Raw genomic sequence first — 22,773 nt, forward strand, 5'->3', positions numbered from 1 at the left:
CGCCCCCCCCCCCAGTACATGCAGTATGATATCATCCCACTGCCCCCCCCCAGTACATGTAGTGTGACATCATATCTCTGCCCCCCCCCAGTACATGCAGTATGATATCATCCCTCTGCCCCCCCCCAGTACATGCAGTGTGACATCATCCCTCTGCCCCCCCCAGTACATGCAGTGTGACATCATCCCTCTGCCCCACCCCCCAGTACATGCAGTGTGACATCATCCCTCTGCCACCCCCCAGAGTACATGCAGTGTGACATCATCTCTCTGCCACCCCCCAGTACATGCAGTGTGACATCATCCCTCTGCCCCCCCCCCCCACCCAGTACATGCAGTGTGACATCATCCCCCTGTTCCCCCCCCCTCCCCGGTACATGCAGTGTGACATAATCCCTCTGTCCCCACCCCCACCCCCCAGTACATGCAGTGTGACATCATCCCTCTGCCCCCCCCAGTACATGCAGTGTGACATCATCCCTCTGCCCCCCCAGTACATGCAGTGTGACATCATCCCTCTGACCCCGACTACATGCAGTGTGACATCATCCCTTTGCCCCACCCCCCAGTACATGCAGTGTGACATCATCCCTCTGCCCCCCCTCCCTAGTACATGCAGTGTGACATCATCCCTCTGCCCCCCCCCCGTACATGCAGTGTGACATCATCCCTTTGCCCCACCCCCCAGTACATGCAGTGTGACATCATCCCTCTGCCCCCCCTCCCTAGTACATGCAGTGTGACATCATCCCTCTGCCCCATCCCCCAGTACATGCAGTGTGACATCATCCCTCTGCCCCCCCCCCCCAGTACATGCAGTGTGACAACATCCCTCTGCTCCCCCCCCAGTACATGCAGTGTGACATCATCTCTCTGCCCCACCCCCCAGTACATGCAGTGTGACATCATCTCTCTGCCCCACCCCCCCAGTACATGCAGTGTGACATCATCCCTCTGCCCCACCCCCCAGTACATGCAGTGTGACAGGGCCAGTGGTCAGTGAGATTCACTCTGTGTTTATTGAGTGGAGTGATCAGATTATTTCAAGTAGAAATGTTGATTGAAAGGATAATAGGCTGTAAAAACCTACTCACTTTCAGTGCAGATTGGACAACATCCATTTCTGTTAATGATTTTACCCTGTCGGATAAAACACAGTTTGTTTGAAAAAATAAGGAAAGCTGTGGGATTATTTACACATCAAGTCAGATTTACAATACAGTTTAGATAAATCTCTGCCTAGCCTTGAGAATAAATCTGTTGGGTTAGACAACTGCTAAAGATAATATAAACTGGGGGAAAGAATGTGTCCATTTAAGTGCTCTCGCAGATTGCTAGTCTTAAATTATTGGAAGAGTTTAGTGATGGGAAACTAGTGTCACACAGAGATTGATGGCTTGTGTGAATGATGTGAGAGAGGGACAGCTTACAGGCTGATAGGTTGAAGTTACTGCCTCAGACACAATATCAACATATTCTCTTATCAGAAAAGTATCTTGGGACCGATTTCCAAAGTTAATTCAGTGAATATTGTCACTTGCTCAGTCACTTTCAGCAGAAAGCTGAACTAGAACTGTGATTGTGGAATGGGAGCTAGCAAAGCAAGTGTGCAGAAGCAGTGCAGAGCAGAAGGATGATATTTTACTTTGCAATATATGCACTTCATGTACTTAGAACACCTCAGTTAATATTTCTATTAAATTGGGCAACTTCCACATACGTGCATTGAACAGTCAAATACTGTAATCTCACAGAGCAATTTCATTCCACCAGAATTAAACTTCAGCCCAAATTGTAAACTATGATTTACATTTCAGCAGCTTTCAAGATTTTCTCCTTGGCATCTTTTCCTTCCTCAGTTCGTCTCCTGTGTCAGCATGGTTCAGTGAGCAGCACTCTTGCTTCTGAGTCAGAAGGTCATGGGTTCAAGTCCCACTCCAGAGACTTGAGCATATAATCCAGGCTGGCACTCTACTGCAGTACTGAGGGAATGTTGCACTGTCGTAGGCAGCGTCTTTCAGAAGGAAATGTTGATAGGGTTAGATGAAGTAAGGTGGGAGGAGGCTCATGTGGAGCATAAACAACAATATGACTTGTTTCTGTGCTGCAAATTCTATGTCATGCCTTCAGAGGAGGGGGAATATTGGAAGGAAAAATAGGTTTGTGACTGACTTCCCCATCACCTGTGTCCCAAACCCTTATTTTTAAGATACAAAGAACTAGCTGCAACTGCGAGAGATACACTGCATGGATCTCAACCACCCAACCTCCTCTGCTCAGAGACTGATGGAACGTCCTGTACTTGGTACATTCCAGTCACGGTTCAGACAGACTCACTCACCGCAGGACAGCTCTTGATAGGGGAGCACTCCTTCTTCCGACATTCTGTTGCTCCCTTCTTACAGGCACAAAGTGAGCAGTTAACTGATGACCACATTTCCCCATCCTAAAGAGAATAGGGTTCAAAAAAAGTAAGTCTTTATCAAGATGCTCCCTCTTGAGTTGTACTTTTATGCTGCAGATCATCACCAATTCTCTCCCGCTCCGATAATTATTGACACTACAATGGTTAAGGACATTTTCCAGCCCTCAGACTCTCTCCGTCACCCTGTGGGGTGGAACATGAATCTCACTGCTGGTCATCACTCCTGGTCTGCTGGTGGGTCAGGTTCAGGGCAGTGTCATCTTATTTAAGTATCTCCGGCACACATCCTGTGCCAACTTGCGGGGAGGAAGATGTAGAATGTGACAGCGCTCGGAGGGGAGGGGATTACGAACCAGTCTCGGCAGTTTATTTCTTTTACCCTTCATAACTGGGCTGACTTGCTTGTTCTTGCTGTTGGTCTTCTGGGCTGTCCAAGCCAAGAGCCAGGACAATACCCAGGACATGGCCCAGGAGTGGACACCCCGGTGGGTCTCGCTCCTGCCCCTCCATGGGCCTGTGATCATTCCAGCATCCAGACTAATGGACACTCAGGACCCGCACATCAACACCAACAATCGGCGCGTCATTCCTAACGCCAAGGGGCTTCTTATAAGGCAGGTCCCAACGGGAGGGCTGTCCGTGTGGGACACCGGGTCCCACGCGATTGTCCATCATGGCCAGGTCTCTACCACCATCTTTCACTTAGGTTGTGCCTCGAGGGGCTGAATACCCCGTACTCCTTATGTTACTGTGAAATGCTATTGTGTGCTTGCAATCCTGAGCTAGGGGACGAATAGCCCAGGCACTAATTACATTACATTAATTAATTGCTGCTGGAGGTCAGTACCAAGCCCTTTGACTTTAATCCGGCCCATCACGGTACACACCCTGTAGATCCTGTTGCCAATCCGACAAACTTTGAGCTCATCGATTGAAATATAAGAGAGGCATTCTCCACAGCACTGCACTCTCCCCCAACATGTCCCGGGCGATGAGCATCGCTTCCTGCAAATCACAGTGGAATCCTGCGAGTGAAAGGAAATCCCTTTAAACAAATTCATTTTCTCAGGATTGAGGTTCACTGGAACAAGTAAGATTACAGCTCTTCATTTTATATATTAAAGAAAAACATCAATTCTTTAGGGTGTCAAGTTTCTTCTTTCAGAAAGAGTTTCTTTTACTTGCATATTTAAAGTCAAAGTAGCAATAGCTGACTAGTCTGCGTTTGTTGAATCTGAGACACAGATTTGGGAGCAGTGATGGATTTTACATTTCGCACTACCTCGCCCAGCCTTTAATCGGGAAAACTGAAGGAAGTGGTTTTATTTTGGCTGTGGAATGAGCAGAAACTTAGTGGAAATAACGTCACTCCCGGTGTCAATCTCCCCGACCTCTCTCCCGGGGTCACTCTCCCCGACCTCACTCCCAGTGACATTCTCCCCGACCTCACTCCCGGTGTCACCCTCCCCGACCTCACTCCCACATCACTCTCCTCGACCTCACTCCCGGTGTCACTCTCTCCCCTACCTCACACCCACATCACTCTCCCTGACCTTACTCCTGGTGTGACTCTCCCTGACCTCACTCCCACATCACTCTCCTCGACCTCACTCCCGTTGTCGCACTCCCTGACCTCACTGCCACATCACCCTCCCCTACCTCACTTCCACATCACTATCCATGACCTCACTCCTGGTGTGACTCTCCCTGACCTCACTCCCGGTGTCACTCTCCCCAACCTCACTCCTGATGTCACACTCCCGATCTTACTCCTGGTGTCCCTCTTCCCGACCTCACTCGCGGTGTCACTCTCCCCGAGCTCAATCCCACATCACTCTCCTTAACCTCACACTCCCTGACCTCACTCCCGGTGTCAGTGTCACCGACCTCACTCCCGGTGTCATTCTCCCCGACTTCACTCCGACATCACTCTCCCCGACCTCACTCCCAGTGTCACTCTCCCCAACCTCAATCCGGGTGTCATTCCTCCAGACCTCACTCCCGGTGTCACTCTCCCCGACCTCACACCCGGTGTCAATCTCCCTGACCTCACTCCTGGTGTCACACTCCCGATCTCACTCCTGGTGTTACTCTCCCTGATCTCACTCCCGGTGTCACTCTCCCCGACCACACTCCCGGTGTCACTCTCCCGATCTCACTCGTGGTGTACCTCTCCCCGACCTCACTCTCAGTGTCACTCTCTCTGACCTCAATCCTGCTGGCATTCTCTCTGACCTCACTCCCGGTGTCACTCTCCCTGACCTCACTCCCGGTGTCACTCTCCCCGACCTCACTCCTGGTGTCACTCTCCCCGACCTCACTCCCGGTGTCATTCTCCCTGACTTCACTCCGACATCACACTCCCGGACCTCACTCCCGGTAACACTCACCCCGATCTCTCTCCCACATCACTCTCCCCTACGTCAATCCTGCTGGCATTCTCCCTGACCTCACTCCCGGTGTCACTCTCCCCGACCTCACTCCCGGTGTCACTCTCCCCGACCTCACTCCCGTTGTCACTCTTCCCGACCTCACTCCCGGTGTCACTCTCCCCGACCTCACTCCCGGTGTCACTCTCCACGACCTCACTCCCGGTGTCACTCTTCCCGACCTCACTCCCGGTGTCACTCTCCCCGACCTCACTCCTACATCACTCTCCCCGACTTCACTCCCGGTGTCACTCTTCCCGATCTCAGTTCCGGTGTCACTCTCCCCGACCTCACTCCTGGTGTCACTTTCTCCGACCTCGATCCCGGTGTTATTCTTCTCGACTTCACTCCCAGTGTCACTCACCCGACCTCACTCCCAGTGACACTTTCCCCGACCTCACTCCCGGTGCCACTCTCCGCGACCTCGCTCCTGGTATCACTCTCCCTGACCTCACTCCCACATCACTCTCCCGACCGCACTCCCAGTGTCACTCTCCCTGACACCACTCCCGGTGTCACTCTCCCCGACCTCACTCCCACATCACTCTCCCCGACCTCACTCCCAGTGTCACTCTCCCTGACCTTACCCCCTGTATCACTCTCCCCGACCTCACTCCCGGTGTCACTCTCCCTATCTCACTCCTGGTGTACCTCTCCCCGACCTCACTCCCGGTGTCACTCTTCCCGACCTCACTCCTAGTGACACTCTCCCCGACCTCACTCCCGGTGTCACTCTCCGCGACCTCGCTCCTGGTATCACTCTCCCTGACCTCACTCCCACATCACTCTCCCGGCCGCACTCCCAGTGTCACTCTCCCTGACATCAATCCCGGTGTCACACTCCCCGACCTCACTCCCGGTGTCACTCTCCCCGACCTCACTTCCGGTGTCACTCTCCCCGACCTCACTCCCGGTGTCACTCTCCCCGACCTCACTCCCGGTGTCACACTCCCCGACCTCACTCCCATTGTCACTCTCCCCGACCTCACTTCCGGTGTCACTTTCCCCGACCTCACTCCCGGTATCACTCTCCCCGACCTCACTCCCGGTGTCACACACCCCAAACTCACTCCCGATGTCACTCTCCCCGACCTCACTCCCACATCACTCTCCCTGACCTCACTCCCGCTGTCACTCTTCCCGACCTCACTCCTGGTGTCACTCTCCCGACCTCACTCCTGGTGTCCCTCTCCCCAACCTCACTCCCAGTGTCACTCTCCCCGACCTCAATCCTGCTGGCATTCTCCCTGACCTCACCCCCGGTGTCACTCTCCCCGACCTCACTCTCGGCGTCACTCTCCCTGACCTCACTCCCAGTGTCACTCTCCCCGACCTCACTCCCGGTGTCACTCTTCCCGACCTCACTCCCGGTGTCACTCTCCCCGACCTCACTCCTACATCAGTCTCCCCGACGTCACTCCCGGTGTCATTCTCCCCGACCTCACTCCCGGTGTCACTCTCCCTGACCTCACTCCCGGTGTCACACTCCCCGACCTCACTCCTGGTGTCACTCTCCCTGACCTCACTCCCACATCACTCTCCCCGACCTCATTCCCGGTGTCACTCTACCGACCTCACTCCCAGTGTCACTCTCCCCAACCTCTCCCCTGGTGTACCTCTCCCCGACCTCACTCCCGGTGTCGTTCTTCCCGACCTCACTCCCGCATCACTCTCCCCGACCTCACTCCCTCATCACTCTCCCCGACCTCACTTCCAGTTTCACTCTCCCTGACATCACTCCCGGTGTCACTCTCCCCGACCTCACACCCGGTGTCAATCTCCCTGACCTCACTCCCGGAGTGACTCTCCCTGACCTCACTCCCACATCACTCTCCCCGACCTCACTCCCACATCACTCTCCCGACATCACTCCCAGTTTCACTCTCCCCGCCATCACTCCCGGTGTCACTCTCCCCGACCTCATTCCCGGTGTCACTCTCCCTGACCTCATTCCCACATCACTCTCCCCGACCTCACTCCCACATCACTCTCCCGACCTCACTCCCAGTTTCACTCTCCCCGCCATCACTCCCAGTGTCACTCTCCCCGACCTCATTCCCGGTGTCACTCTCCCTGACCTCATTCCCACATCACTCTCCCCGACCTTATTCCCGGTGTCACTCTCCCGACCTCACTCCAGGTGTCCCTCCCCGACCTCACTCCCAGTGTCACTCTCACCGACCTCACTCCTGGTGTACTCTCCCCGACCTCACTCCCGGTGTCACTCTTCCCGACCTCACTCCCAGATCACTCGCCCCGGCCTCACTCCCTCATCACTCTCCAGACCTCACTTCCAGTTTCACTCTCCCTGACATTACTCCCGGTGTCACTCTCCCCGACCTCACTCCCGGTGTCACTCTTCCCGACCTCACTCCCAGATCACTCGCCCCGGCCTCACTCCCTCATCACTCTCCAGACCTCACTTCCAGTTTCACTCTCCCTGACATTACTCCCGGTGTCACTCTCCCCGACCTCACTCCCACATCACTCTCCCGACCTCACTCCCAGTTTCACTCCCCCCGTCATCACCCCCGGTGTCACTCTCCCCGACCTCACTCCCGGTGTCACTCTCCCCGACCTCACTCCCGGTGTCACACTCCCCGACCTCACTCCTGGTGTCACTCTCCCTGACCTCACTCCCACATCACTCTCCCCGACCTCATTTCCGGTGTCACTCTACCGACCTCACTCCCAGTGTCACTCTCCCCAACCTCTCCCCTGGTGTACCTCTCCCCGACCTCACTCCCAGTGTCGTTCTTCCCGACCTCACTCCCGCATCACTCTCCCCGACCTCACTCCCTCATCACTCTCCCCGACCTCACTTCCAGTTTCACTCTCCCTGACATCACTCCCGGTGTCACTCTCCCCGACCTCACACCCGGTGTCAATCTCCCTGACCTCACTCCCGGAGTGACTCTCCCTGAACTCACTCCCACATCACTCTCCCCGACCTCACTCCCACATCACTCTCCCGACCTCACTCCCAGTTTCACTCTCCCCGCCATCACTCCCGGTGTCACTCTCCCCGACCTCATTCCCGGTGTCACTCTCCCTGACCTCATTCCCACATCACTCTCCCCGACCTCACTCCCACATCACTCTCCCGACCTCACTCCCAGTTTCACTCTCCCTGCCATCACTCCCAGTGTCACTCTCCCCGACCTCATTCCCGGTGTCACTCTCCCTGACCTCATTCCCACATCACTCTCCCCGACCTTATTCCCGGTGTCACTCTCCCGACCTCACTCCAGGTGTCCCTCCCCGACCTCACTCCCAGTGTCACTCTCACCGACCTCACTCCTGGTGTACTCTCCCCGACCTCACTCCCGGTGTCACTCTTCCCGACCTCACTCCCAGATCACTCGCCCCGGCCTCACTCCCTCATCACTCTCCAGACCTCACTTCCAGTTTCACTCTCCCTGACATTACTCCCGGTGTCACTCTCCCCGACCTCACTCCCGGTGTCACTCTCCCTGACCTCACTCCCGGAGTGACTCTCCCTGACCTCACTCCCACATCACTCGCCCCGGCCTCACTCCCTCATCACTCTCCAGACCTCACTTCCAGTTTCACTCTCCCTGACATTACTCCAGGTGTCACTCTCCCCGACCTCACTCCCGGTGTCACTCTCCCTGACCTCACTCCCGGAGTGACTCTCCCTGAGCTCACTCCCACATCACTCTCCCCGACCTCACTCCCACATCACTCTCCCGACCTCACTCCCAGTTTCACTCCCCCCGTCATCACCCCCGGTGTCACTCTCCCTGACCTCACTCCCGGAGTGACTCTCCCTGAGCTCACTCCCACATCACTCTCCCCGACCTCACTCCCACATCACTCTCCCGACCTCACTCCCAGTTTCACTCCCCCCGTCATCACCCCCGGTGTCACTCTCCCCGACCTCACTCCCACATCACTCTCCCCGACCTCACTCCCTCATCACTCTCCCCGACCTCACTTCCAGTTTCACTCTCCCTGACATCACTCCCGGTGTCACTCTCCCCGACCTCACTCCCGGTGTCACTCTCCCTGACCTCACTCCCGGAGTGACTCTTCCTGACCTCACTCCCACATCACTCTCCCCGACCTCACTCCCACATCACTCTCCCGACCTCACTCCCAGTTTCACTCCACCCGTCATCACCCCCGGTGTCACTCTCCCCGACCTCATTCCCGGTGTCACTCTCCCTGACCTCATTCCCACATCACTCTCCCCGACCTTATTCCCGGTGTCACTCTCCCTAATCTCACTCCCACATCACTCTCCCAGACCTCTCTTCCACATCACTATTTCCGACCTCACTCCCACATCACTCTCCCAGACCTCACTCCCGGTGTCACATCCCCGACCTCACTCCCGCTGTCACTCTTCCCGACCTCACTCCTGGTGCCACTCTCGCGACCTCACTCCCGGTGTCACTTTCCCTAATTTCACACCCACAGCACTCTCCCCGACCTCACTCCCGGTGTCACTCTCCCTGACCTCATTCCCACATCACTCTCCCCGACCTCACTCCCGGTGTCACTCTCCCTAATCTCACTCCCACATCACTCTCCCAGACCTCTCTTCCACATCACTATTTCCGACCTCACTCCCACATCACTCTCCCCGACCTCACTCCCGGTGTCACACTCCCCGACCTCACTCCTGGTGTCACTCTCCGCGACCACACTCCCACATCACTCTCCCCAACCTCACTCCCAGTGTCACTCTCCCTGACCTCACTCCTGATGTCACTCTCCGCGACCACACTCCCACATCACTCTCCCCAACCTCACTCCCAGTGTCACTCTCCTGATCTCACTCCTGATGTACCTCTCCCCGACCTCACTCCCGGTGTCACTCTTCCCGACCTCACACCTAGTGACACTCTCCCCGACCTCACTCCCGGTGTCACTCTCCGCGACCTCGCTCCTGGTATCACTCTCCCTGACCTCACTCCCGGTGTCACTCTCCCCGACCTCACTCCCGGTGTCACACTCCCCGACCTCACTCCCGGTGTCACTCTCCCCAACCTCACTCCCACATCACTCTCCCCGACCTCACTCCCAGTGTCACTCTCCCTGACCTCACCCCTGTGTCACTCTGCCCGACCTCACTCCCGGTGTCACTCTCCCCAACCTCACTCCCACATCACTCTCCCCGACCTCACTCCCAGTGTCACTCTCCCTGACCTCACCCCCTGTGTCACTCTGCCCGACCTCACTCCCGGTGTCACTCTCCCGATCTCACTCCTGGTGTACCTCTCCCCGACCTCACTCCTGGTGTCACTCTCCCCGACCTCACTCCCGGTGTCACACTCCCCGACCTCACTCCCGGTGTCACTCTCCCTGACCTCATTCCCACATCACTCTCCCCGACCTCACTCCCGGTGTCACTTTCCCTAATTTCACACCCACAGCACTCTCCCCGACCTCACTCCCGGTGTCACTCTCCCTAATCTCACTCCCACATCACTCTCCCAGACCTCTCTTCCACATCACTATTTCCGACCTCACTCCCACATCACTCTCCCCGACCTCACTCCCGGTGTCACACTCCCCGACCTCACTCCCGGTGTCACTCTCCCCGACCTCACTCTCACATCACTCTCCCCAACCTCACTCCCAGTGTCACTCTCCCTGACCTCACCCCCTGTATCACTCTCCCCGACCTCACTCCCGGTGTCACTCTCCCGATCTCACTCCTGGTGTACCTCTCCCCGACCTCACTCCCGGTGTCACTCTTCCCGACCTCACTCCTAGTGACACTCTCCCCGACCTCACTTCCGGTGTCACTCTCCCCGACCTCACTCCCTCATCACTCTCCCTGACCTCACTTCCAGTTTCACTCTCCCTGACATCACTCCCGGTGTCACTCTCCCCGACCTCACACCCGGTGTCAATCTCCCTGACCTCACTCCCGCAGTGACTCTCCCTGAACTCACTCCCACATCACTCTCCCCGACCTCACTCCCACATCACTCTCCCGACCTCACTCCCAGTTTCACTCTCCCCGCCATCACTCCCGGTGTCACTCTCCCCGACCTCATTCCCGGTGTCACTCTCCCTGACCTCATTCCCACATCACTCTCCCCGACCTCACTCCCACATCACTCTCCCGACCTCACTCCCAGTTTCACTCTCCCTGCCATCACTCCCAGTGTCACTCTCCCCGACCTCATTCCCGGTGTCACTCTCCCTGACCTCATTCCCACATCACTCTCCCCGACCTTATTCCCGGTGTCACTCTCCCGACCTCACTCCAGGTGTCCCTCCCCGACCTCACTCCCAGTGTCACTCTCACCGACCTCACTCCTGGTGTACTCTCCCCGACCTCACTCCCGGTGTCACTCTTCCCGACCTCACTCCCAGATCACTCGCCCCGGCCTCACTCCCTCATCACTCTCCAGACCTCACTTCCAGTTTCACTCTCCCTGACATTACTCCCGGTGTCACTCTCCCCGACCTCACTCCCGGTGTCACTCTCCCCGACCTCACTCCCGGTGTCACTCTCCCTGACCTCATTCCCACATCACTCTCCCCGACCTCACTCCCGGTGTCACTTTCCCTAATTTCACACCCACAGCACTCTCCCCGACCTCACTCCCGGTGTCACTCTCCCTAATCTCACTCCCACATCACTCTCCCAGACCTCTCTTCCACATCACTATTTCCGACCTCACTCCCACATCACTCTCCCCGACCTCACTCCCGGTGTCACACTCCCCGACCTCACTCCCGGTGTCACTCTCCCCGACCTCACTCTCACATCACTCTCCCCAACCTCACTCCCAGTGTCACTCTCCCTGACCTCACCCCCTGTATCACTCTCCCCGACCTCACTCCCGGTGTCACTCTCCCGATCTCACTCCTGGTGTACCTCTCCCCGACCTCACTCCCGGTGTCACTCTTCCCGACCTCACTCCTAGTGACACTCTCCCCGACCTCACTTCCGGTGTCACTCTCCCCGACCTCGCTCCTGGTATCACTCTCCCTGACCTCACTCCCACATCACTCTCCCGGCCGCACTCCCAGTGTCACTCTCCTGACATCATTCCCGGTGTCACTCTCCCCGACCTCACTCCCGGTGTCAATCTCCCCAACATCACTCGCAGTGTCCATCTCCCTGATCACACTCCCGGTGTCACTCTCCCCGACCACACTCCCGGTGTCACTCTTCCCGACCTCACTCCCGGTTTCACTCTTCCCGGCCTCACTCCCGGTGTCACACTCCACGACCTCACTCCCGGTGTCACTCTCCCCGACGTCACTCCTGGTGTCACTCTCCCCAACCTCACTCCCGGTGTCACTCTCCCCGACTTCACTCCCGGTGTCACACTCCCCGACCTCACTCCCGGTGTCACTCTCCCCGACCACACTCCCACATCACTCTCCTCGACCTCACTCCCAGTGTCACTCTCCCTGACCTCACTCCCGGTGTCACTCTCCCCGACCTCACTCCCACATGACTCACCCCAACCTCACTCCCGGTGTCATTCTCCCTGACTTCACTCCGACATCACTCTCCCTGACCTCACTCCCACATCACTCTCCCCGACCTCACTCCCAGTGTCACTCTCCCTGACCTCACCCCTGTGTCACTCTGCCCGACCTCACTCCCGGTGTCACTCTCCCCAACCTCACTCCCACATCACTCTCCCCGACCTCACTCCCAGTGTCACTCTCCCTGACCTCACCCCCTGTGTCACTCTGCCCGACCTCACTCCCGGTGTCACTCTCCCGATCTCACTCCTGGTGTACCTCTCCCCGACCTCACTCCTGGTGTCACTCTCCCCGACCTCACTCCCGGTGTCACACTCCCCGACCTCACTCCCGGTGTCACTCTCCCTGACCTCATTCCCACATCACTCTCCCCGACCTCACTCCCGGTGTCACTTTCCCTAATTTCACACCCACAGCACTCTCCCCGACCTCACTCCCGGTGTCACTCTCCCTAATCTCACTCCCACATCACTCTCCCAGACCTCTCTTCCACATCACTATTTCCGACCTCACTCCCACATCACTCTCCCCGACCTCACTCCCGGTGTCACACTCCCCGACCTCACTCCCGGTGTCACTCTCCCCGACCTCACTCTCACATCACTCTCCCCAACCTCACTCCCAGTGTCACTCTCCCTGACCTCACCCCCTGTATCACTCTCCCCGACCTCACTCCCGGTGTCACTCTCCCGATCTCACTCCTGGTGTACCTCTCCCCGACCTCACTCCCGGTGTCACTCTTCCCGACCTCACTCCTAGTGACACTCTCCCCGACCTCACTTCCGGTGTCACTCTCCCCGACCTCACTCCCTCATCACTCTCCCTGACCTCACTTCCAGTTTCACTCTCCCTGACATCACTCCCGGTGTCACTCTCCCCGACCTCACACCCGGTGTCAATCTCCCTGACCTCACTCCCGCAGTGACTCTCCCTGAACTCACTCCCACATCACTCTCCCCGACCTCACTCCCACATCACTCTCCCGACCTCACTCCCAGTTTCACTCTCCCCGCCATCACTCCCGGTGTCACTCTCCCCGACCTCATTCCCGGTGTCACTCTCCCTGACCTCATTCCCACATCACTCTCCCCGACCTCACTCCCACATCACTCTCCCGACCTCACTCCCAGTTTCACTCTCCCTGCCATCACTCCCAGTGTCACTCTCCCCGACCTCATTCCCGGTGTCACTCTCCCTGACCTCATTCCCACATCACTCTCCCCGACCTTATTCCCGGTGTCACTCTCCCGACCTCACTCCAGGTGTCCCTCCCCGACCTCACTCCCAGTGTCACTCTCACCGACCTCACTCCTGGTGTACTCTCCCCGACCTCACTCCCGGTGTCACTCTTCCCGACCTCACTCCCAGATCACTCGCCCCGGCCTCACTCCCTCATCACTCTCCAGACCTCACTTCCAGTTTCACTCTCCCTGACATTACTCCCGGTGTCACTCTCCCCGACCTCACTCCCGGTGTCACTCTCCCTGACCTCACTCCCGGAGTGACTCTCCCTGACCTCACTCCCACATCACTCGCCCCGGCCTCACTCCCTCATCACTCTCCAGACCTCACTTCCAGTTTCACTCTCCCTGACATTACTCTAGGTGTCACTCTCCCCGACCTCACTCCCGGTGTCACTCTCCCTGACCTCACTCCCGGAGTGACTCTCCCTGAGCTCACTCCCACATCACTCTCCCCGACCTCACTCCCACATCACTCTCCCGACCTCACTCCCAGTTTCACTCCCCCCGTCATCACCCCCGGTGTCACTCTCCCCGACCTCACTCCCGGTGTCACTCTCCCCGACCTCACTCCCGGTGTCACACTCCCCGACCTCACTCCTGGTGTCACTCTCCCTGACCTCACTCCCACATCACTCTCCCCGACCTCATTTCCGGTGTCACTCTACCGACCTCACTCCCAGTGTCACTCTCCCCAACCTCTCCCCTGGTGTACCTCTCCCCGACCTCACTCCCAGTGTCGTTCTTCCCGACCTCACTCCCGCATCACTCTCCCCGACCTCACTCCCTCATCACTCTCCCCGACCTCACTTCCAGTTTCACTCTCACTGACATCACTCCCGGTGTCACTCTCCCCGACCTCACTCCCGGTGTCACTCTCCCTGACCTCACTCCCGGAGTGACTCTTCCTGACCTCACTCCCACATCACTCTCCCCGACCTCACTCCCACATCACTCTCCCGACCTCACTCCCAGTTTCACTCCACCCGTCATCACCCCCGGTGTCACTCTCCCCGACCTCATTCCCGGTGTCACTCTCCCTGACCTCATTCCCACATCACTCTCCCCGACCTTATTCCCGGTGTCACTCTCCCTAATCTCACTCGCACATCACTCTCCCAGACCTCTCTTCCACATCACTATTTCCGACCTCACTCCCACATCACTCTCCCCGACCTCACTCCCGGTGTCACATCCCCGACCTCACTCCCGCTGTCACTCTTCCCGACCTCACTCCTGGTGCCACTCTCGCGACCTCACTCCCGGTGTCACTTTCCCTAATTTCACACCCACAGCACTCTCCCCGACCTCACTCCCGGTGTCACTCTCCCTGACCTCATTCCCACATCACTCTCCCCGACCTCACTCCCGGTGTCACTCTCCCTAATCTCACTCCCACATCACTCTCCCAGACCTCTCTTCCACATCACTATTTCTGACCTCACTCCCACATCACTCTCCCCGACCTCACTCCCGGTGTCACACTCCCCGACCTCACTCCCGGTGTCACTCTCCCTGACCACATTCCCACATCACTCTCCCCAACCTCACTCCCAGTGTCACTCTCCCTGACCTCACTCCCGGTGTCACTCTCCTGATCTCACTCCTGATGTACCTCTCCCCGACCTCACTCCCGGTGTCACTCTTCCCGACCTCACACCTAGTGACACTCTCCCCGACCTCACTCCCGGTGTCACTCTCCGCGACCTCGCTCCTGGTATCACTCTCCCTGACCTCACTCCCGGTGTCACTCTCCCCGACCTCACTCCCGGTGTCACACTCCCCGACCTCACTCCCGGTGTCACTCTCCCCAACCTCACTCCCACATCACTCTCCCCGACCTCACTCCCAGTGTCACTCTCCCTGACCTCACCCCCTGTGTCACTCTGCCCGACCTCACTCCCGGTGTCACTCTCCCCAACCTCACTCCCACATCACTCTCCCCGACCTCACTCCCAGTGTCACTCTCCCTGACCTCACCCCCTGTGTCACTCTGCCCGACCTCACTCCCGGTGTCACTCTCCCGATCTCACTCCTGGTGTACCTCTCCCCGACCTCACTCCTGGTGTCACTCTCCCCGACCTCACTCCTGGTGCCACTCTCCCCGACCTCACTCCCGGTGTCACACTCCCCGACCTCACTCCCGGTGTCACTCTCCCCGACCTCACTCCCACATGACTCACCCCAACCTCACTCCCGGTGTCATTCTCCCTGACTTCACTCCGACATCACTCTCCCTGACCTCACTCCCACATCACTCTCCCCGACCACACTCCCACATCACTCTCCCCGACCTCACTCCAAGTGTCACATCCCCGACCTCACTCCCACTGTCACTCTTCCCGACCTCACTCCTGGTGCCACTCTCCCCAACCTCACTCCCAGTGTCACTCTCCCCGACCTCAATCCTGCTGGCATTCTCCCTGACCTCACCCCCGGTGTCACTCTCCCCGACCTCACTCCCGGTGTCACTCTCCCTGACCTCACTCCCGGTGTCACTCTCCCCGACCTCACTCCCGCTGTCACTCTTCCCGACCTCACTCCTGGTGCCACTCTCCCGACCTCACTCCTGGTGTCACTTTCCCTAATTTCACACCCACAGCACTCTCCCCGACCTCACTCCCGGTGTCACTCTCCCTGACCTCATTCCCACATCACTCTCCCCGACCTCACTCCCGGTGTCACTTTCCCTAATTTCACACCCACAGCACTCTCCCCGACCTCACTCCCGGTGTCACTCTCCCTAATCTCACTCCCACATCACTCTCCCAGACCTCTCTTCCACATCACTATTTCCGACCTCACTCCCACATCACTCTCCCCGACCTCACTCCCGGTGTCACACTCCCCGACCTCACTCCCGGTGTCACTCTCCCCGACCTCACTCTCACATCACTCTCCCCAACCTCACTCCCAGTGTCACTCTCCCTGACCTCACCCCCTGTATCACTCTCCCCGACCTCACTCCCGGTGTCACTCTCCCGATCTCACTCCTGGTGTACCTCTCCCCGACCTCACTCCCGGTGTCACTCTTCCCGACCTCACTCCTAGTGACACTCTCCCCGACCTCACTTCCGGTGTCACTCTCCCCGACCTCGCTCCTGGTATCACTCTCCCTGACCTCACTCCCACATCACTCTCCCGGCCGCACTCCCAGTGTCACTCTCCTGACATCATTCCCGGTGTCACTCTCCCCGACCTCACTCCCGGTGTCAATCTCCCCAACATCACTCGCAGTGTCCATCTCCCTGATCACACTCCCGGTGTCACTCTCCCCGACCACACTCCCGGTGTCACTCTTCCCGACCTCACTCCCGGTTTCACTCTTCCCGGCCTCACTCCCGGTGTCACACTCCACGACCTCACTCCCGGTGTCACTCTCCCCGACGTCACTCCTGGTGTCACTCTCCCCAACCTCACTCCCGGTGTCACTCTCCCCGACTTCACTCCCGGTGTCACACTCCCCGACCTCACTCCCGGTGTCACTCTCCCCGACCACACTCCCACATCACTCTCCTCGACCTCACTCCCAGTGTCACTCTCCCTGACCTCACTCCCGGTGTCACTCTCCCCGACCTCACTCCCACATGACTCACCCCAACCTCACTCCCGGTGTCATTCTCCCTGACTTCACTCCGACATCACTCTCCCTGACCTCACTCCCACATCACTCTCCCCGACCACACTCCCACATCACTCTCCCCGACCTCACTCCAAGTGTCACATCCCCGACCTCACTCCCACTGTCACTCTTCCCGACCTCACTCCTGGTGCCACTCTCCCCAACCTCACTCCCAGTGTCACTCTCCCCGACCTCAATCCTGCTGGCATTCTCCCTGACCTCACCCCCGGTGTCACTCTCCCCGACCTCACTCCCGGTGTCACTCTCCCTGACCTCACTCCCGGTGTCACTCTCCCCGACCTCACTCCCGCTGTCACTCTTCCCGACCTCACTCCTGGTGCCACTCTCCCGACCTCACTCCTGGTGTCACTTTCCCTAATTTCACACCCACAGCACTCTCCCCGACCTCACTCCCGGTGTCACTCTCCCTGACCTCATTCCCACATCACTCTCCCCGACCTCACTCCCGGTGTCACTTTCCCTAATTTCACACCCACAGCACTCTCCCCGACCTCACTCCCGGTGTCACTCTCCCTAATCTCACTCCCACATCACTCTCCCAGACCTCTCTTCCACATCACTATTTCCGACCTCACTCCCACATCACTCTCCCCGACCTCACTCCCGGTGTCACACTCCCCGACCTCACTCCCGGTGTCACTCTCCCCGACCTCACTCTCACATCACTCTCCCCAACCTCACTCCCAGTGTCACTCTCCCTGACCTCACCCCCTGTATCACTCTCCCCGACCTCACTCCCGGTGTCACTCTCCCGATCTCACTCCTGGTGTACCTCTCCCCGACCTCACTCCCGGTGTCACTCTTCCCGACCTCACTCCTAGTGACACTCTCCCCGACCTCACTTCCGGTGTCACTCTCCCCGACCTCGCTCCTGGTATCACTCTCCCTGACCTCACTCCCACATCACTTTCCCGGCCGCACTCCCAGTGTCACTCTCCTGACATCATTCCCGGTGTCACACTCCCCGACCTCACTCCCGGTGTCAATCTCCCCAACATCACTCGCAGTGTCCATCTCCCTGATGACACTCCCGGTGTCACTCTCCCCGACCACACTCCCGGTGTCACTCTTCCCGACCTCACTCCCGGTTTCACTCTTCCCGGCCTCACTCCCGGTGTCACACTCCACGACCTCACTCCCGGTGTCACTCTCCCCGACGTCACTCCTGGTGTCACTCTCCCCAACCTCACTCCCGGTGTCACTCTCCCCGACTTCACTCCCGGTGTCACACTCCCCGACCTCACTCCCGGTGTCACTCTCCCCGACCACACTCCCACATCACTCTCCTCGACCTCACTCCCAGTGTCACTCTCCCTGACCTCACCCCCTGTGTCACTCTGCCCGACCTCACTCCCGGTGTCACTCTCCTGATCTCACTCCTAGTGTACCTCTCCCCGACCTCACTCCCGGTGTCACTCTCCCCGACCTCACTCCCGGTGCCACTCTCCCCGACCTCACTCCCGGTGTCACACTCCCCGACCTCACTCCCGGTGTCACTCTCCCCGACCTCACTCCCACATCACTCACCCCGACCTCACTCCCGGTGTCATTCTCCCTGACTTCACTCCGACATCACTCTCCCTGACCTCACTCCCACATCACTCTCCCCGACCACACTCCCACATCACTCTCCCCGACCTCACTCCAAGTGTCACATCCCCGACCTCACTCCCGCTGTCACTCTTCCCGACCTCACTCCTGGTGCCACTCTCCCGACCTCACTCCTGGTGTCCCTCTCCCCAACCTCACTCCCAGTGTCACTCTCCCCGACCTCAATCCTGCTGGCATTCTCCCTGACCTCACCCCCGGTGTCATTGTCCCCGACCTCACTCCCGGTGTCACTCTCCCAGGCCTCACTCCCCGTGTCACTCTCCCCGACCTCACTCCCGGTGTCACTCTTCCCGACCTCACTCCCGGTGTCACCCTCCCCAACCTCACTCCCACATCGCTCTCCCAGACCTCTCTTCCACATCACTATTTCCGACCTCACTCCAACATCACTCTCCCGACCTTACTCCAAGTGTCACTCTCCCCGAGCTCACTCCCGGTGTCACTCTCGCCGACTTCACTCCCACATCATTCTCCCTGACCTCACTCCCTGTGTCACTCTCCCCGACCTCACACCCGGTGTCACTCTTCCCGACCTCACTCCCGGTGTCACTCTCCCTAATCTCACTCCCACATCACTCTCCCAGATCACTATTTCCGACCTCACTCCAACATCACTCTCCCCGACCTCACTCCCGGTGTCACTCTCCCTGACCTCACTCCCGGTGTCACTCTTGCCGACTTTACTCCCACATCATTCTCCCTGACCTCACTCCCGGTGTCACTCTCCACGACCTCACTCCCGGTGTCACTCTCCCGACATCACTCCTGCTGTACCTCTCCCCGACCTCACTCCCGGTGTCACACTCCCTGACCTCACTCCCAATGTCACTCTGTCCGACCTCACTCCCGGTGTCATTCTCCCCGACTTCACTCCGACATCACTCTCCCGGACCTCACTCCCACATCACTCTCCCCGACGTCACTCTCCTCGACCTCACTCCCGCTGTCACTCGCCCCTACCTCACTCCCGGTGTCACTCGCCCCGAACTCACTCCCGGTATCACTCACGCTGACCTCACTCTCGGTGTCACTCTCCCTGACCTCACTCCCACATCACTCTCCCTGACCTCACTCCCACATCACTCTCCCCGACCTCACTCCCTGTGTCACATCCCCGACCTCACTCCCGTTGTCACTGTTCCCGTCCTCACTCCTGGTTTCACTCTCCCCGACCTCACTCCCGGTGTCACTCTCCACAACCTCACTCCCGGTGTCACTCTCCCCGACCTCACTCCCAGTGTCACTCTCCCTGACCTCACTCCCGGTGTCATTCTCCACAACCTCACTCCTGGTGTCATACTCGTTCTCACTCCCACATCACTCTCCCTGACCTCACTCCCACATCACTCTCCCGACCTCACTCCCGGTGTCACTCTCCCTGACCTCACTCCCGGTGTCGCTCTCGCCGACCTCACTCCCACATCATTCTCCCCGAGCTCACTCCCGGTGACACTCTCCCCGACCTCACTCCCGGTGTCACTCTTCCCGACCTCACTCCCGCATCACTCTCCCCGACCTCACTCCCTCATCACTCTCCAGACCTGACTTCCAGTTTCACTCTCCCTGACATCACTCCCGGTGTCACTCTCCATGACCTCACTCCCAATGTCACTCTCCCTGACCTCACTACCGGAGTGACTCTCCCCGACCTTATTCCCGGTGTCACTCTCCCGACCTCACTCCAGGTGTCCCTCCCCGACCTCACTCCCAGTGTACTCTCACCGACCTCACTCCTGGTGTACCTCTCCCCGACCTCACTCCCGGTGTCACTCTTCCCGACCTCACTCCCACATCACTCGCCCCGGCCTCACTCCCTCATCACTCTCCAGACCTCACTTCCAGTTTCACTCTCCCTGACATTACTCCCGGTGTCACTCTCCCCGACCTCACTCCAGGTGTCACTCTCCCCGACCTCACTCCCGGTGTCTATCTCCCCGACCACACTCCCGGTGTCACTCTCCCTTACCTCACTCCCAGATCACCCTCCACGACCTCACTCCCGGTGTCACTCTCGCCGACCTCACTCCCGGTGTCACTCTCCCCAACCTCACTCCTGGTGTCTATCTCCCAGACCACACTCCCGGTGTCACTCTCCCTTACCTCATTCCCAGATCACCCTCCCCGACCTCACTCCTGGTGTCACTCTCGCCGACCTCACTCCCGGTGTCACTCTCCTCAACCTCACTCCTGGTGTCCCTCTCCTCGACCTCACTCCAACATCACTGTCCCCGACCTCACTCTGGCATCACTCTCACCGACCTCACTCCCAGTGTCACTCTCCCCGACCTCCCACTTCACTCTCCATGGCCTCCCTCCCATTGTCACTCACCCCAACCTCACTCCTGGTGTACCTCTCCCCGACCTCACTCCCGGTGTAACTCTCCCCGACCTTATTCCCGGTATCACTCTCCCTGACCTCATTCCCACATCACTCTCCCCGACCTTATTCCCGGTGTCACTCTCCCGACCTCACTCCCAGTGTCACTCTCCCCGACCTCACTCCTGGTGTACCTCTCCCCGACCTCACTCCCGATGTCACTGTTCCCGACCTCACTCCCACATCACTCGCCCTGGCCTCACTCCCTCATCACTCTCCAGACCTCACTCCCAGTTTCATTCTCCCTGACATCACTCCCGGTATCACTCTCCCCGACCTCACTCCCGGAGTGACTCTCCCTGACCTCACTCCCACATCACTCTCCCCGACCTCACTCCCACATCACTCTCCCGACCTCACTCCCAGTTTCACTCTCCCCGTCATCACTCCCGGTGTCACTCTCCCCGACCTCATTCCCGGTGTCACTCACCCTGACCTCATTCCCACATCACTCTCCCCGACCTTATTCCCGGTGTCACTCTCCCGACCTCACTCCAAGTGTCACTCTCCCCGACCTCACTCCTGGTGTACCTCTCCCCGACCTCACTCCCGGTATCACTCTCCACGACCTCACTCTCACATCAATCTCCTCGACCTCACTCCCGGTGTCACTCTCCCCAACCTCACTCCCGGTGTCACTCTCCCTAATTTCACACCCACAGAACTCTCCCCGACCTCACTTCCGGTGTCACTCTCCCTAATCTCACTCCCACATCACTGTCCCAGACCTCTCTTCCACATCACTATTCCCGACCTCACTCCCACATCACTCTCCCCGACCTCACTCCCGGTGTCACTCTCCCCGACCTCACTCCCGGTGTCACTCTCGCCGACTTCACTCCCACATCATTCCCCCTGACCTCACTCCCGGTGTCACTCTCCCCGACCTCACTCCCGGTGTCACTCTCCCGACCTCACTCCTGCTGTACCTATCCCCGACCTCACTCCCGGTGTCATTCTCCCCGACTTCACTCAGACATTACTCTCCCGGACCTTACTCCCAGTGTCACTCTCCACGACCTCACTCCCAGTAACACTCTCCCCGACCTCACTCCCGACGTCACTCTCCCCGACCTCACTCCTGCTGTCACTCGCCCCTACCTCACTCCCGGTGTCACTCGCACTGACCTCACTCCCGGTATCACTCACCCTGACCTCACTCTCGGTGTCACTCTCCCCGACCTCATTCCCGGTGTCACTCTCGCCGATCTCACGCCCACATCACTCTTGCCGACCTCACACCAGGTGCCACTCTCCCTGACCTCACTCCCAGTGTCACTCTCCCTGACCTCACTCCCGGTGTCACTCTCCACAACCTCACTCCTGGTGTCACACTCTCATTCTCACTCCCACATCACTCTCCCCGACCTCACTCACGGTGTCACTCTCCCCGACCTCACTCCCAGTAACACTCACCCCGATCTCACTCCCACATCACTCTCGCCGACCTCTCTCCAGGTGTCACTCTCCCCGACCTCACACCCGCTGTCACTCACCCCTACCTCACTCCCGGTGTCACTCTCCCTGACCTCACTTCCGGTGTCACTCTCCCCGACCTCACT

At 58.5% G+C, this 22,773-nt stretch overlaps 1 protein-coding gene across 1 annotated transcript in view; it reads right to left on the reverse strand.

Moving 5' to 3' along the window:
* Positions 1 to 22,773, reverse strand: part of bmper (BMP binding endothelial regulator) — a 166,230-nt gene that overhangs the window by 26,302 nt on the left and 117,155 nt on the right. The window contains exons 9-11 of the mRNA XM_070874387.1: positions 3,313 to 3,450; positions 2,342 to 2,446; positions 1,095 to 1,140 (exon numbers count right to left, since the gene is read on the reverse strand). Of these exons, the coding sequence (XP_070730488.1) occupies positions 1,095 to 1,140; positions 2,342 to 2,446; positions 3,313 to 3,450 (289 nt within the window). The remainder of the gene's footprint in view (positions 1 to 1,094; positions 1,141 to 2,341; positions 2,447 to 3,312; positions 3,451 to 22,773) is intronic.

This window comes from Pristiophorus japonicus, chromosome 1 (genome assembly GCF_044704955.1).
Source record: "Pristiophorus japonicus isolate sPriJap1 chromosome 1, sPriJap1.hap1, whole genome shotgun sequence".
NCBI classification, from domain to species: domain Eukaryota; kingdom Metazoa; phylum Chordata; class Chondrichthyes; family Pristiophoridae; genus Pristiophorus; species Pristiophorus japonicus.